This window comes from Drosophila mauritiana, chromosome 2L (genome assembly GCF_004382145.1).
Source record: "Drosophila mauritiana strain mau12 chromosome 2L, ASM438214v1, whole genome shotgun sequence".
Lineage (NCBI taxonomy): Eukaryota > Metazoa > Arthropoda > Insecta > Diptera > Drosophilidae > Drosophila > Drosophila mauritiana.
In genome coordinates, this window is record NC_046667.1 from 175,997 (window position 1) to 189,586 (window position 13,590).

Sequence of the window (13,590 nt, forward strand, 5' to 3'; positions counted from 1 at the left end):
GTCTGGTCGATAAAATTATTAAAACAGGGACCCTAATTCTTCAGTTATTCAAAACCAAAATCAAAAGTTACCGTGTTTAATCGTTTAATGAGCTGGATATCTGCAGAAAATTATGTATCAAATGAAGCAGTTTACTCTGTGGTGTATTGTGTTTTATTAGTGTACTGTATACTATAATTATTCTCAATACATGACTCTAATTTATTAGCGAACACCCTAATCCTGTAAGCTTCCAGTGGCTTTGGATACTAAACCTATGCTGTACAGATCTTGATCTGCCATAATCAACGTGTGATGCTCCTAAGAGTCTTTTCAACATTTCTGTAGGTGCGTGGTGGTATCACCTCTAAAAGCAGCCGCTGATAATTATGATGTTCGGATAAAGCCCGGAACAAGGACTTCGCGTAGCTGCGGGTCTCTAGACTGCCTTCGAGAAGAAGATTCGCCCCAACCACAAAGAACTTGTCGCGGCTCTCGCGGCCCATTGCATAGATCCGGTCACTGCCCAGACGCTCGACTAGTCTGAAGAGCAGCTTTGCTGATGTCGTGCGCACCAAGGCATTCTGATGCTGTGCTCCTTTTGTCGCAAGGATGTTTAGAATCTTCTGCGGCTGAGCATGGTCCACCATTGACTCCAGGGCTCGAGTGGCGTCGGCACGGAGAAACCTATTTGTGTCGGCAGTGCGGTGCAGAAGGGCACAAACCAAGTCGTCGCATTCCTGCTGAAGGCTGGTGGACTTCAGCGAGAACAGCTCCGCAGCGGCTTGGCAGGAAGCTCGGGCTACTTGGGAGCGCAGATTTCGTACTGAGCGGGTAAGCTGGATGCAGGTCATGTGCATCTGATTGTCCAATGTCTCGGCATGGTAGCGGATCAAACGTACCATGCTTTTCAAGCCGGTCATGTTTACTTCCCAGTTGCTGGAGTCCAACTGATCAAAAGTTTTAAGCAAAGCCTCACGGGGCCTATCAAATCGAAGCATATTCTGCGGGAAGAGGTCTGCCTGCGACATTTTGATGGGCTGCTTTGCAGGTGAGATTCGCCGTTGTGCCCGCAGGAAGTACGCTGTTTTGGGCTTGTGTTTAATCGGGGTGTGTTGAGCTTTTGCAGGGACACTAATATTTCCCATTTGAGAACCAGTTTGTGAAGTGTTGTCCGCAGTGCTTGTGCTTGTGTCCATAGATCCCTGCTTTGACGCCGGCCGCGTCCCATAAAGAGAGTCCAGGGAAACGCTACGTGAATGGATCACTATTTCGTCGTGTTTCGGAACCAACTTTGGACCAAAAGTATGATTTTCAAGTTTTGTAGCTTTTACCGGTGTTGCTAGCTCCTCCTGCAAGGGCCCTTCCTCCTTGGCCTCCGCTGGGGATGACTCCAGCTCGTTCTGCACTTCTTCAACCACGACGAAACTGTTGCTGCTCTCAATGTCCTCCTCGATTAGCAGCGATTTAACTGACTGAGCCCTCGAAAGTTGCGGGGTAGTTTCCTCCAGCTGAGTTTTGATGCTCTCCGTTTTACTGTGAAGGCTATTTAGGCTTCCATTAAGCTTGACCAGCTCTTCATGGGCTGTAGGTTCTGTTTCCGTCTGCACATCAATGCCATCTACCACCAGTTCTCCGAACGCTTCGATGGGATTCTGCTCCCTGTTCAGCACTTCTACCTTGCAATCGTTCCAAAGGCCACTGGATGAGAATGGTCGCTTCCCCATCTCGTTTTGGCTTATGCTCGACTTTGCGGAGGCGGTTGACTTTTGCGAATAGCTGGTAGAACTTGCGGAAATGGGGGAGCCATTCGTCATATCGTTAACTGCTGTTTCGGTATCCCTGTTTGGGCAAAAAGAAAAGAATAAATGGCTAGTACAATTGGCTTTAGGTTTTAACAACTCACAACTCCACATATTGAGCCAAAACTTTTTCTTTTTCACTATCTTCCGGCGGCTGAAACACGGGGAAAGAGTGCTTATCATCGGTGAGCTGGCTTTCTGTATCAATTTGCATCGATTTTCTGGACTCCAGAGCCGTGTCAGTGCAGCAGATGCCGCAGAACGAACGGTGTCCAGAAAAAGCCCCACGTAATGTGGAGTGTACCTCCGAAACCCTGGGGCAGATGCACTCTCTGACCGTGTGGAATAGAGTACGTGTTCTACGCAATAGATCAGATGGCTGTTCGCCACAGGAAAACGCATTCAGCATTTTTTTGCGGTAGCCAATAGATAATTATCCAGGCGATTTTCTACTGGAAACAACACATACTCGAACTAACCGCAATAGGCGTCCGCTTAAAACAACGCGACTTTGCAGACTGTTTGCAATGCTCGTCGCCAGTCCTTTTGGTCATTTCAAATGAATTTCCATACCGGGAATCCACAACAAAACCAAAGTTGCAAACGAATACAGGACATTGCGTTTTCCAAGCAATCACACGAACACTACCCCAGTGGTCAGAACGCCTAGCCACCCACAGGCTTTCAAGTAGTCAGCCGCGGAAAGGTCGTTGGTTGGTCTATCGCTCACTAGGAACAAAGTTCTAAGCCAACTGGCCACAGGTCCTACGGCATTTGCCCTAAAGCGTCTCGACTTCTGGACAAGGACCTCTTAGCCATCTTCGGGCGCCTTCGTTTCGGAAAATCCGAAGTCTATAATACAACAAGTTGCCATTTCCCCGAGAGAGCTTCAAATGTATGTAAAACAGCTTGGATAGCCAAAATGTTACGCTCCAAAAAGCAGTTACCCTTACTGGCAAACTTTTCTATAGTTGAGACCAGTCCGAATTAAACTGGTCGGAATTGGACTTGGAAATCCATACCTGCTTAACTAGTCGGCCATTTAATTTACCCAGGAAAGAATTGTAGACAAACGCCGAAGAGAATAATTTTCTGCTCCTTGAATCGTCTCTAGCATTTCGTGTCGAGTTCCCAGTGGTCACTTGAAGGTTCGTCGCTACTGACGTTGTCCAATGTCACCCGCCACATACTTAGATTTCACCAACGCGGTTTCCACTGCGCATTTGAATTATTTAGGTTAAAGAACTCGACACCTTTAATGCCACAGTTTTGTCAGCAGGGTGCGTGTACTGACCAGAGAAACAACTAAATTCGCTAAAGTGAATTGTCCCCATAAATTTCACCCTGCCTTGTGCTCAAATATATGTGTGGATTTGAGTAGGGTGTTTCAAAATGTAGGTTAACACTCACACCCAGCGAGGGGTAAATCATTTTGGCGACTGAATGAATGGGTTCTCCGTTTGCAGGCCCCGAATAAAATATATAGACGAATCTTACATTGACTTGGTGACTTCGGCGCACTTGCTGTCCAGTGATTCTATGTGGTCTGTGCCAATACCGGATTTTCTCCTTTGGGATTCGTTAAATTTGTTATTTTCGATGCCTATAATAACGAAATATATGAAACATTGGCAGAACGAGCAGAGAAGCGATACTTACTTTGACCAAGTGGTTCGTCCCCCAGCTTTGTAAACGAATCCTTGTGCTGGAACCTCTTGCGGAGCATCTGCTGGGACTTTGGGATCGAGTAACTGACCTTCGGGTAGTTCGGTCTCTCTACGGAATAGGACTTAGAGCCTCGCTGCATGCTGCGCATAAAATTGTTGACAAAGTCTGTATGCTGGTTCATGGTGGGAAATCTGTGAGTAGGGTTTTATTAAACTGCTCTGTCGTTGGTGGGTGACAATGCAAACCTGGAGTTTGGTCCGGCAAGTCGACCGCCCGTGCGGGAAGTGAGCTGAATAAAGCTGTCTGTGGCGCTACCACTGCTGCAGGTAGTGGTGGTGCTGTCAGTACTTCTGCCGTCCATGGAAGTATCAGAGCATGCCTTGGCCAAGAAGCGACGTTCAATAAAAGATTGATTTCCTACGTTCGCAATGGTTAGTGTTATGGAATATATTGGAAAAATTCAGAAGGGACCTACCACCGTTAGTCTTAGCGCCAAAACTTAATCTTTGCGAAAAGTCCTAGGGAGAAGTTAGTTTAGTTCTATTAAAAATAACAAAAGGTATTGAACTAACATTAATTGGGCTAGCCATGTCCAGCGTTTCCGGGGGGGAATGGAAGGAGTGGCGATGCACGCTCTCGTTGACCTGGCTGAAACTACGGATATGCATTTTATTAAAGTGTTTTTTTAGTTCTGAAGCTTAGGGCGAATTGAGGTTCATGTGGATAAGAATACCTTTAGGTAAACCTTGTTTCGTACCTAGGGAATGGATCATTCTTGTTTTTTGCTTCTGCTCCCCCAAGTACATTGCGCTGGCTGCTTGCAGCCCTCATGCGTCGCCTCTTAATTGTATTGGGAGAGGCAGAGCCCTCACCCTGATGGATCCAGTCTACATCAGCTCCAAATCGCCTGGCTTCAGGTGGATCAGTCTGGCTGAAAACGAAGAGCACTCCGCTGTCGGGCGTAACGATAGGCAGCTGTAAACGCGAGAGCCGCACACTAGTCGCCTCCAACACCATTGTCCCAAGCTCTACGCCGTCCGTTGTCTCCGACACAATGGTTAAAACCTCTTTGATGGACGAGATATCGGCAAGGACCGCTAGAACCTCCAGAGCCGCCTGCCGCACACGTCGTTTTCGGTTAAGAAGGGAGTAGACGGCCTGAGTCGTCAACAGGCTGATGTCGAAGCAGGTTCCCGGGAAGGTCATCAGCGCAAAAATGGACATTTGAAGAGCGTGGTCCCGGAACTGCGGTACATGAAAATTCAATAATTTGGTTCATGCAATGTAGAATAACAAACCTTTGAACTCTTTGCATGGAGGAACTCTGGTGAGGTCAGTTTAGCAACTATAGTTCCCGCGGGAAGGCGCTGCATCAGAGCCTTGCACACCCGGTTTGCTCCAGCGTTGCCCTGGCGACAGAGTCCCGACAAGATTTGTGGTGTGCGCTCCTCCAAGTTGTCCAATGGTAGACGCGAGATTAGGTTAACCAGTAGCTCTCGCTTTAGCTCGGAGACCTCAAAGTGACGCTCCGATGAGAGGAGGGTTCGAAGCAGACTATCCAGATACGGTTGGACCAAGGCCAAATTGCTCGAAGAGCTTAAGGCAAGCTCCAGTTGGCCGATACCCATTAGACGATTGCGCCAATCCTAGAATAAGTAAAACAAAGAAGTGAATAATCGGTAAGTACATTTTGGCGTGCCTAGTGTTTTATGGCCCATTTGTGCTAATTTAGCAAATTCGAAAATGAATGCCGCAGAAATTAGATATAAGAACTGAGTGTGGAACGGCTACTGAGAGTGCCATAAACGTCGACTTTATTTTCTTAAATATATGTGTACTTATAAACATGCTAACCGGCTCGATCTTGTACTGACTCATTGTGCTTCTTAAATAGGAACAAACTAATAGATTATTTTTCACACGATCGCGCGGCAAGTAATTCTGATCACCTCTTAGATACTTTTTTACGGGTATACTTATAATTGTGAAATTGTCCAAGCAAGAAAAAGGAACAAAGGCTAGCGGTCAATAGCAACGAACAATCCTGCTTCTATTTAGCACGCGTTGTGATTTTCGTTAATGTTATTTATATTTTTGTGCTTGAAATGACCCACTTGCAGACACGCTCTGCTCCCCCACCCTTTTCCCTAGGGCCAGCGTCTTCGTCAAACATCGTACCGTAATGGTAGTCTTGCCACTTTTTCGTCGCATACAAGCTGCAAGCTGGGAGCCAGTTATTGTTGGTCCTCTTGCTTTGAGCCTGGTTCTGGTGCTATGAAAATCGCGTGCACTTAAATGATTGACCAGCCAGCAACGGCACTGGCGAGGAACTCTTGGTGTTCGGCCTCAGCTCCCTAGCGAAGCAATCCATCCGAATCCAGCGCCCAGTCCGCACAACATGCAACTGCCACCGGAATCCCAAAGTTTTTGTGCACCACTCAAAAAGTTGGTCCTGATAAGAGGTACATCTGAGACAGCAATTGCCAACCCTTAGTATTGCAAAACAAAAAGAATTATTTTGCTGACGCACTTTTCAGCAATTTTTCCGTTTATAATTTTTTTTTAATTTGGTCATTCTTTTTTGCCGTTACTGTGAATTATTTCCTTTAACTAACCTTTTTTAGCAGGGGAACATGGGAAAATTGATCAAAAACTTTGAGCAATTCTGAAAAGCCGAGACTGTGGATGTCATGTTTATATTATATTACACAATGACTATTAAAATTTTCAGTTGAAAATAGCGAAGAGAAAAATGTTTGGCAGTCTGTATGGATGCGTATCTAAAAACTTACGCAAATGGTCCACTGATCCTAACTTTAGTGTGCCCACTTTTGTAGACGTTAAAATTTACAATCAGTTACAAGAATACTATTGAATAAGTACAACTGGTTTGATTATCCGTCAAGGAAATGACAAAAACAAAAGCATTTTCTGAAGGGATTTGTGCAAGTTCTTCGACGTGTAACAAACACTTGTAGTTAACTCCTTCGCTTTAATTTCTAAGTACGTGAGCATAGAAAAATTAATAGGTCATTGGTACAGTGGCCCGAGAGAAGCCGGTCCCTACTCTATAGTCACCGATATGAGTGCCGGCTAGGGGAGAGTGGTCGCTTATCGCTGAAATTTTCATTAGTAAGGAGCGATATAATAGCACCCGTTATAGCAATACCTACTGGGGGAGTGATGCGTGTCTCGTCCGCAATAAAGCCGGGCGGCTGCCATTATGAAGGCAGAATTATGAACGCATATGAAATTGTACATATCCTACTGACCCAGTTAGAGCCCAAAGCGCCGGCGACCCGGAACCCGCGTTGGCGTAGCGTGTGGAGTGATTTCATTGCTTTATTTTCGGTCGCACAAAGTAGACCATGCTGGAGACTTGGGTAGAGGGGTGCAATTACACGAGGATTACTAAATATCGGCCACTAAATTTAATGCAATTATTTGGACTTGGTCATCACGCTTTAGGAACATACCCCAGATCGCAACTCCATAAGCGTCTTCAAGTTCACAATGTCCAGATCCTCCCAGGATTTGGGCGTGGCCGGTGACACAGGAGACATCGTAGAGGCGGATCTTGTTCGACTAATAAGCGACTGTGTTGGTGAGGAAGAGGGATTCCCTGTTGCATGAAGGTCTTTTCCATCCCTATTCCCATCCATGTCTTCTGAGCGTCGCTGAGACCGCGGAGACGGATCGCGCTGGAGATTGTGCAGAACCTCGATTTGCTTGTGCGGCACTTTTGGACTGATGTTGTTGCTTCCCGTCGGACTAGTGCTGCGGCTGCGAAACCCAGGAGAGCTAGGTGATAGCGACAGCCCGGCTTCGTTTTCCTGCCGATTGCGGGAACTGCTCGATGACGGCTCACTCTGCGCATTGCTCTGATGCCGGGATGGCTGCGAGCAAAATGATCGAACTTGAGGCAATGGCTTGGTATTGTCGAAAGGGATCTCCAGCACGAGTGCCGTGGTCCTCTTGTCGGTGACGGGTCTAGAAAGGGTAGACTTCTCGTCTGATGACACCAGGTGGGAGATCGCTGGATCTTCCGAGGACGAAACAGTGACACTCTGATTGGTCTGTGTAGGGCTTCGAGAATTGTTTGTAGAGGAGGCTGCGTCGCTATCAGGAGTTCGCATCTTAACGATCTCACCTCCGAAGGTTACTCGCTTTAATCCCCGAGAGGGAGTACCCGGCTCGGAAACACTGCCCGCCTTGATGTGCGGCTCATCCAATTCTGAATCACTTATAACTTTCACAATCCCCGCCCCTATATTAGGCTCTTGGTGGGTGCTGCCACTGGACGAAAGGGGGTGGCAAATTAAATCCGTCCCATCTTCTTCATGAGAGAAAATCCTTGTTGGGCTATCAGACTCTTCGGTCTCCGTATCCGCCTCCAGGATCCGCATAGTCACTGTATCATCGTTGATCTTTATTTCTGTTTCCATAATGATTTTTCCCATGTCCGGGCAGTTTGACTGTATTTGGAGCGTGGTGTCCAGGTTCTGTATAGCATTGCCGTTTCTCCATCCTTGCTCACGTGGTAAGGCGCGCCAGGCGCCCGCTTTCACTTCGCCCCCTGTTTTCGGTTTACCAGACACCCCGTAAACCTGGCACAGTTGGTAGTACTTAGACAGCGTATCTCCACGACCCACATCGCCCATAATTCCTTCGAACTCGTGGACGCCCAAAAGCTCCCTGATCTTGCTTAAGACTTTTACGGTGATTTCTTGCTGCACCACTTGATCCATGTGTGCGACCACTCGGTCCACAGTGCTATGCACAATGCGATGTCTCTGCGCCGTATGCATTATTGATTGCAGAAGGGCAGGCACTGACAGCAGAACGCCGCAGCTGAGACGACCCATGTGCTCCGAATCCGCTGGCATCTGCTTCGTCAGGCCTGCGTCTAGAATTCCCAGCATAATCGTCTCCGGGATTGCAGTTTCGGCGAGATAGACACGCAAGCAATCGAGAGCTCCTTTGCGCACAGTGGGGGCTTGGTGACCAAGGTTCTCGACCAGCAGACTAATAAGCTGCTCCCGCTCCATATGGCCATCGGCCTCGTCTTGCATCACCACCAGGACGTCAACGAGGACTCGCAGGGCGTGCTGCCTTACCTGCCACTCTGGGTCCTGCAGGCGCTCATGGAACTCCGCGTACATGGCGCTAGGGAAAATTGTTTCCGGAAGGCGGCGGGTGCGCAGTATGTGTTCCCACAACGGCGTTAGCTGCACTGCACCGATAGGGGCTTCCGCTCGGCGCTGAATTTTCATTATGGCTGGTAGTGGAGCACTCGCCCCGACTGCTGACTGGTTGTTATTGCTGTCCTTGACTTCACAGTCGACGGCACCACTCACATATGTGACACTCTCACTGTCCTCGCTGTAATAATGCACTGCCGGACTTTCCGTGGTCGTCTTAGGGGGCAAATGATTTCTGGCACTATCCAAAACGCGCCGGAAAAACATACTGGGCCGCTCTTTTCAATGATTCTTTCTTCTCAATTATCTAACCAACTGACTCCCGATTGCGGACTCGGGCTCATGTTTTAATTGTCACGCACGCTTGCATCCGGTTGCAAATGGACTAGCTACTATTCTCGGTCACTTTCAAATTTTATCCACTCCACTTGACTTGACCATAACAAACCAGAGCAACTCGCTAGCAACGAATGCCGAATTTGTCAGCTTGCTTCATACTTTTGTAGCCAATAGTGGAACCTGCCTCTGGTGAGAGCACGCAACTTGACTCCAAATAACATTAACTGCGCATGTCCGCTTTGTCCTCTGGCTCGCAGTCTAACTCTGTTACCAATATTTTGGGGATCGAGATTCAAAGTCCCGGAATAATACTGGACAAGATTGAATAGACAGAAAAAGGGGTTTTGATGATTTTGAACTAAACGTATAATGAACTTAGTACTTAGTAATCAAAATTCATCCACATATGTTGTTGTTTATTCTCTGCATTTTTGCAATTTAAGTGTTTAGCATATGACATTTAAATGGTTTTGTACCTAACAATAATATCGCTATTCCTTTTGTTTCGAGTTATCTACTTCATGTGGCCAATCTAAATCGATTCCCACCACATCTAGAGCTTGAATATCCATGGGTTTGCCTATAATAGAGGACAATGATGGCGTGGTCCTGCCAAATTCGCCATGAACTAACTCTTTAATGTAAGTGCCTGCTTGAGTGACAATATCGATGATCAAGGCTTTCGGATTTTCACGGTGCACCCTGGCGTTGACACTGTAAATTGTTCTGGGACGCGTGTGCAAAGGACGACGATGAAGAACTCGTATGGGGGTCTTTTGTTGTATGTTAAAGCTCGCTGATATTTGCAGTTGTTCCAAAATCTTCACTGATACTGGTTCATGCAGGGCACAAAGAGCGCGATAGAATTTCTTTTTCTGCTCTTCTCCCGTTTTTATGTGGGTTAATTCTTCTCTTGGCACGACTTGGAGGTGATGTATAGACACCATACCAGACGCATCCACAGCCCGTTCCATCGCAAAGGCCTCATCTTTGGTTAGGCAAGTCCGTCTGGCATTTGGAATTTCTAAAACAAAAGGCCTTCCTTTCCCCAGACATCGGACATCCACATCTTCTCTGCCACTCGACATGAAGGTGATCTTACCCAGCTTCTCTGTAAAGTGGGGACCGACATGCCTAATTATAATTTCCTCTATACTGTCCTCCATGAGTCTTTGGCCATTCAAAATCCAGGGAGTATGTGAAAGTTCCCTGCTGAGTTTTCGATATCTGCCAGCTACACAAATCAGTGGTCCTTGGAGGTCTATAGAAGTAAGTTTTATAGATTCCTCTACGTTAGAGCAGGGTATCTGAAAATATTTCTCATAGGTTTCCGCCTTAACTTTGGAGGGTTGATACTGTTTCTCTAGTAATCCTCGCGAAATTTCAATGCGCTTTTGATGCGAGGCCTTGGCGGGAAAGGCTTCTTTGTTTAATTTCACCAGTTTTTCCACCTCTTCGTCCTCCAGACTGTGCGTAAGGTCTATATTGATCATCAGACCGTTGGCATCGTAACCCTTGGCTAGCTTTTCACAGATTATAGGGTGTAGGATCAGCTTGACAGCCTCTTTTATGGGCACGTCTGGGGGATTGTTTTCGTCTATAGATGCTCCAAATCTTCTTTGCAAGGCAAACCACATGGCCAGCTGTCTCAACTGAAGCGACATCGGTAGACAAATCGCCAGAACGATTTTCTGGCAATCGTATTTCGCAAAATCCGATGCCAAAATGCTGTTGAGCAGCTCATTCTGAAAGTCCTTTGAGAACAAACCGAGGCACGTTGAACAAACACCCAGACGAGCCCTTTTAGATGGTTGAATCCCATCGGATATAACAAGCTCTTCGTTTTCCACATTTTCATTTAGTTTTACATCCAACTGGGCATTTAAACGGACAAGTTAGACATCAATTAGTTGTCAACAAATTCAAAGTAAACCGTTCCTACCTTTTGCAAAGTCTCATTGATGTTTCTATACTCCGCGCCTCTGGCCTTCAGGTAACGCAGCTGGCAAATTTCGCACACCCCGCAGGACCTTAAGTATTCCACTAAATCCTGGTTTTTCATAGCTTGTCGTATAATTAAAATTATAAACAAAACGTGGAAGCGGTTCGCGCGCTAACCAACACTATCAGCTGTCGAATCTCGAAAAACGATACCCGATATCAAAAATCGATGACAGTCTTGTTTTTGTGCTGGAATTAAGGCGATATAAGACAATTCCTTGGGTATTGCCAACAATTTAAGGTGTGTGATAAGGATAAACCCTACTACACGTTGTAGAGAATACATAAAGAAGTTGTTGGGGGCCAGATAGTGCTTTACAGCTGAAAGGCTTAAACCCTTTGTTTATTGTTACGTCACAGTGAACAGTGGTGGATCCAAATTGAACTGAATTTGTGTGTACTTCGCTCCACAGACAAAATGTCGCTTACTCCCTTTCTACGCCTGCCCTTAACCGATCTGACCGGGTGTCTAATTAACCACCAGACCTACGACAAGTGCGGAAAATTCGAGATGAAAATGATGGAGTGCTTCGAGGCGTATGGCCTGGAGCGTGGAAAACGGGAGTGCGCCGACCTGATCTCCGACTTTCAGGAGTGCGTCGGCATGCAGAAGCAACTGATGCGCTTCCATGTGGGTTTTTCCGTAGCTTCATATCCCTAACGATCTGTAATTTTGTCTAAAATGCTAAAAAATTCCTCTTTCAGGCCATGCGAAACGAACGCTACAAGCAGTGGCTCAAGGGGGAGCGTAAGGGACAGGAATTCTTTGCGGATCCGCCACGCGTTGATGCCTACTAGACGTAGACCCTTTTTCTTGGTTAGTTCCACATTGTAAAACCGCAAATTGTGTAAAAATAAAAAGAGTAACAATTCTGGTAATATGTGTTCCAGTATTTTTGCCAGAGTTGCCAACTTTCACTTCCTTCTGTTCTCACTGAAAGTAGCCACATCTATTCAGAAATAGCTGCTTTAATCGCTAACATCCATGTCGGTATTATTATATTTCGAACTCTGGTCACACAGCCATACAGCTTGAGCGGAAGAAAAATAATTTATAAGGCTTCTATTTTACAAACAATTAATTATGGGTACCAAAAGACCCAACAACAGCGTAGTTTTGGCCCAAGAGGCAAAGCGTAGCAAAAATGATCTGATGGCCTACACAAACAGGGACAAAGCGCTCCTTGAATCGGTAAGCGTGCTAGCAAGAAGAAGCAGTCTAAATATCTCAGTGATTTGGATAAACTTCGAATATACTTTTTACTATAATTTTTAGGGAGTAAGGCGTACCTCAAACCTGCAGGCGCCCATAATGCAGTTAGAAGGACATGAAGGAGAGATTTTCACAGCGGAATTCCATCCCGAGGGGGAGTTATTGCTTTCTTCTGGGTTCGATAGGCAAATATGTGAGTAAAATTTGGAATGAATGTGTATACATACAAACATCACTTTAACTGTGGGTTCAATGGTGCCGTGTATGTCTACGATTTGCGAGCCTATATCGTCTCATTTTTGGGCACAAATGAATTTGTAGTTCTTGGACATCTTTGATTATAACAAAAGCATGTAAAACAATTAATGTGGATTTCAGACATCTGGCAAGTGTACGAAGACTGCGAGAATGTGATGGCCATGTCGGGACACAGCGGTGCTGTTATGGAAGCTCATTTTACGCCGGATGGATCCCACATCTTTACCTGCTCCACTGATAAAACGCTGGCTTTTTGGGACATAGCCACGGGTCAGCGGCAACGGCGGTTCAAGGGGCATGGCAACTTCGTGAACAGCGTTCAGGGCTCGCGTAGGGGTCAACAGCTCCTCTGCTCGGGAAGCGATGATCGCACCATAAAAATCTGGGATGCCAGGAAAAAACACGCGGCACACACCTTGGAATCCCCTTTTCAAGTCACAGCTGTTTGTTTTGGTGACACTGGAGAACAAGTAATTAGCGGCGGGATCGACAACGAAGTCAAAATCTGGGACATTCGAAAACAGGCTGTCTTGCACCATCTGCGAGGGCATTCGGATACGATTACCGGAATGTCCTTGTCCCCCGAAGGAGACTTTATCTTGACAAATGCCATGGATAACACCTTGAGGGTGTGGGACGTAAGACCTTATGCACCCGGGGAAAGATGTGTGAAGGTATTCCAAGGCCATCAGCACAATTTTGAGAAGAATCTGCTGAGATGCGCTTGGTCGCCGGGAAGCGATAAAATAACATCGGGTTCCGCCGATCGGCATGTCTATATTTGGGATGTAAATACAAGGAGAATTCTTTACAAACTTCCCGGACACAATGGCAGTGTTAATGCCGTGGATTTCAGCCCAAAAGAACCCCTGATTCTATCTGGATCCAGCGATAAGACTTTGTATCTAGGAGAGATAGATGAATGACCAATTTTGACTAGAAAGAGCGAAAGCGATTATTGAAACCCACGTTACTTCTTAAATATTTTGGGGATCAGATGGTTTCTTGTACACAAATTATCTGAATTCGCGACGTAGGAGTCAATAAAGTATAAAATGTGTAGACGAAATATGCATAACACACCAGTTTTGTCTGTATATATTTACAATTTCGACGTGCAGAAAAACCT

At 46.2% G+C, this 13,590-nt stretch overlaps 4 protein-coding genes across 5 annotated transcripts; 2 read left to right on the top strand and 2 right to left on the bottom strand.

Annotated features, from left to right (window-relative positions):
- Positions 1-116: 116 nt before the first annotated feature.
- On the bottom strand, positions 117-9,297 carry LOC117135171 (TOG array regulator of axonemal microtubules protein 1). Of its 2 annotated transcripts, none has more exons than XM_033295236.1 (9): positions 6,926-9,297; positions 4,748-5,095; positions 4,207-4,694; positions 4,022-4,103; positions 3,925-3,967; positions 3,695-3,866; positions 3,441-3,640; positions 3,279-3,384; positions 117-1,821 (listed from the first exon to the last, which is right to left on the bottom strand). In XM_033295236.1, exons 1-9 carry the CDS (start codon positions 8,915-8,917, stop codon positions 285-287), a joined length of 4,968 nt encoding a protein of 1,655 aa, XP_033151127.1. In that variant the 5' UTR covers positions 8,918-9,297; the 3' UTR covers positions 117-284. The 2 variants fall into 2 exon arrangements, with proteins under 2 accessions (XP_033151127.1, XP_033151128.1); XM_033295237.1 differs by lacking the exon at positions 6,926-9,297 and adding an exon at positions 5,628-5,675.
- An 81-nt stretch (positions 9,298-9,378) lies between these two features.
- On the bottom strand, positions 9,379-11,076 carry LOC117135172 (putative tRNA pseudouridine synthase Pus10). The gene is made up of 2 exons (XM_033295238.1): positions 10,932-11,076; positions 9,379-10,863 (listed from the first exon to the last, which is right to left on the bottom strand). Exons 1-2 carry the CDS (start codon positions 11,049-11,051, stop codon positions 9,481-9,483), a joined length of 1,503 nt encoding a protein of 500 aa, XP_033151129.1. The 5' UTR covers positions 11,052-11,076; the 3' UTR covers positions 9,379-9,480.
- Positions 11,077-11,141: 65 nt separating this feature from the next.
- On the top strand, positions 11,142-11,871 carry LOC117135178 (NADH dehydrogenase [ubiquinone] iron-sulfur protein 5). Its single transcript, XM_033295243.1, has 3 exons — positions 11,142-11,231; positions 11,404-11,621; positions 11,696-11,871. The coding sequence occupies exons 2-3, from the start codon at positions 11,409-11,411 to the stop codon at positions 11,786-11,788; spliced, it is 306 nt and encodes a 101-aa protein (XP_033151134.1). The 5' UTR covers positions 11,142-11,231; positions 11,404-11,408; the 3' UTR covers positions 11,789-11,871.
- A 113-nt stretch (positions 11,872-11,984) lies between these two features.
- On the top strand, positions 11,985-13,546 carry LOC117135174 (U5 small nuclear ribonucleoprotein 40 kDa protein). The gene is made up of 3 exons (XM_033295240.1): positions 11,985-12,182; positions 12,267-12,396; positions 12,582-13,546. Exons 1-3 carry the CDS (start codon positions 12,075-12,077, stop codon positions 13,385-13,387), a joined length of 1,044 nt encoding a protein of 347 aa, XP_033151131.1. The 5' UTR covers positions 11,985-12,074; the 3' UTR covers positions 13,388-13,546.
- The last annotated feature ends 44 nt before the right edge of the window (positions 13,547-13,590 follow it).

Coding starts and splice junctions, on each gene's coding strand:
- LOC117135171 (XM_033295236.1), bottom strand. CDS start 8,917: ATGTTTTTCCGGCGCGTTTTGGATAGTGCCAGAAATCATTTGCCCCCT. Junction 4,104..4,206: donor AAGAATGATCCATTCCCTAG/GTACGAAACAAG, acceptor GCATATCCGTAG/TTTCAGCCAGGTCAACGAGA. Junction 3,641..3,694: donor CTTGCCGGACCAAACTCCAG/GTTTGCATTGTC, acceptor CCCTACTCACAG/ATTTCCCACCATGAACCAGC.
- LOC117135172 (XM_033295238.1), bottom strand. CDS start 11,051: ATGAAAAACCAGGATTTAGTGGAATACTTAAGGTCCTGCGGGGTGTGC. Junction 10,864..10,931: donor TCAATGAGACTTTGCAAAAG/GTAGGAACGGTT, acceptor TTAAATGCCCAG/TTGGATGTAAAACTAAATGA.
- LOC117135178 (XM_033295243.1), top strand. CDS start 11,409: ATGTCGCTTACTCCCTTTCTACGCCTGCCCTTAACCGATCTGACCGGG. Junction 11,622..11,695: donor AGCAACTGATGCGCTTCCAT/GTGGGTTTTTCC, acceptor TTCCTCTTTCAG/GCCATGCGAAACGAACGCTA.
- LOC117135174 (XM_033295240.1), top strand. CDS start 12,075: ATGGGTACCAAAAGACCCAACAACAGCGTAGTTTTGGCCCAAGAGGCA. Junction 12,183..12,266: donor ACAAAGCGCTCCTTGAATCG/GTAAGCGTGCTA, acceptor TATAATTTTTAG/GGAGTAAGGCGTACCTCAAA. Junction 12,397..12,581: donor TGGGTTCGATAGGCAAATAT/GTGAGTAAAATT, acceptor TGTGGATTTCAG/ACATCTGGCAAGTGTACGAA.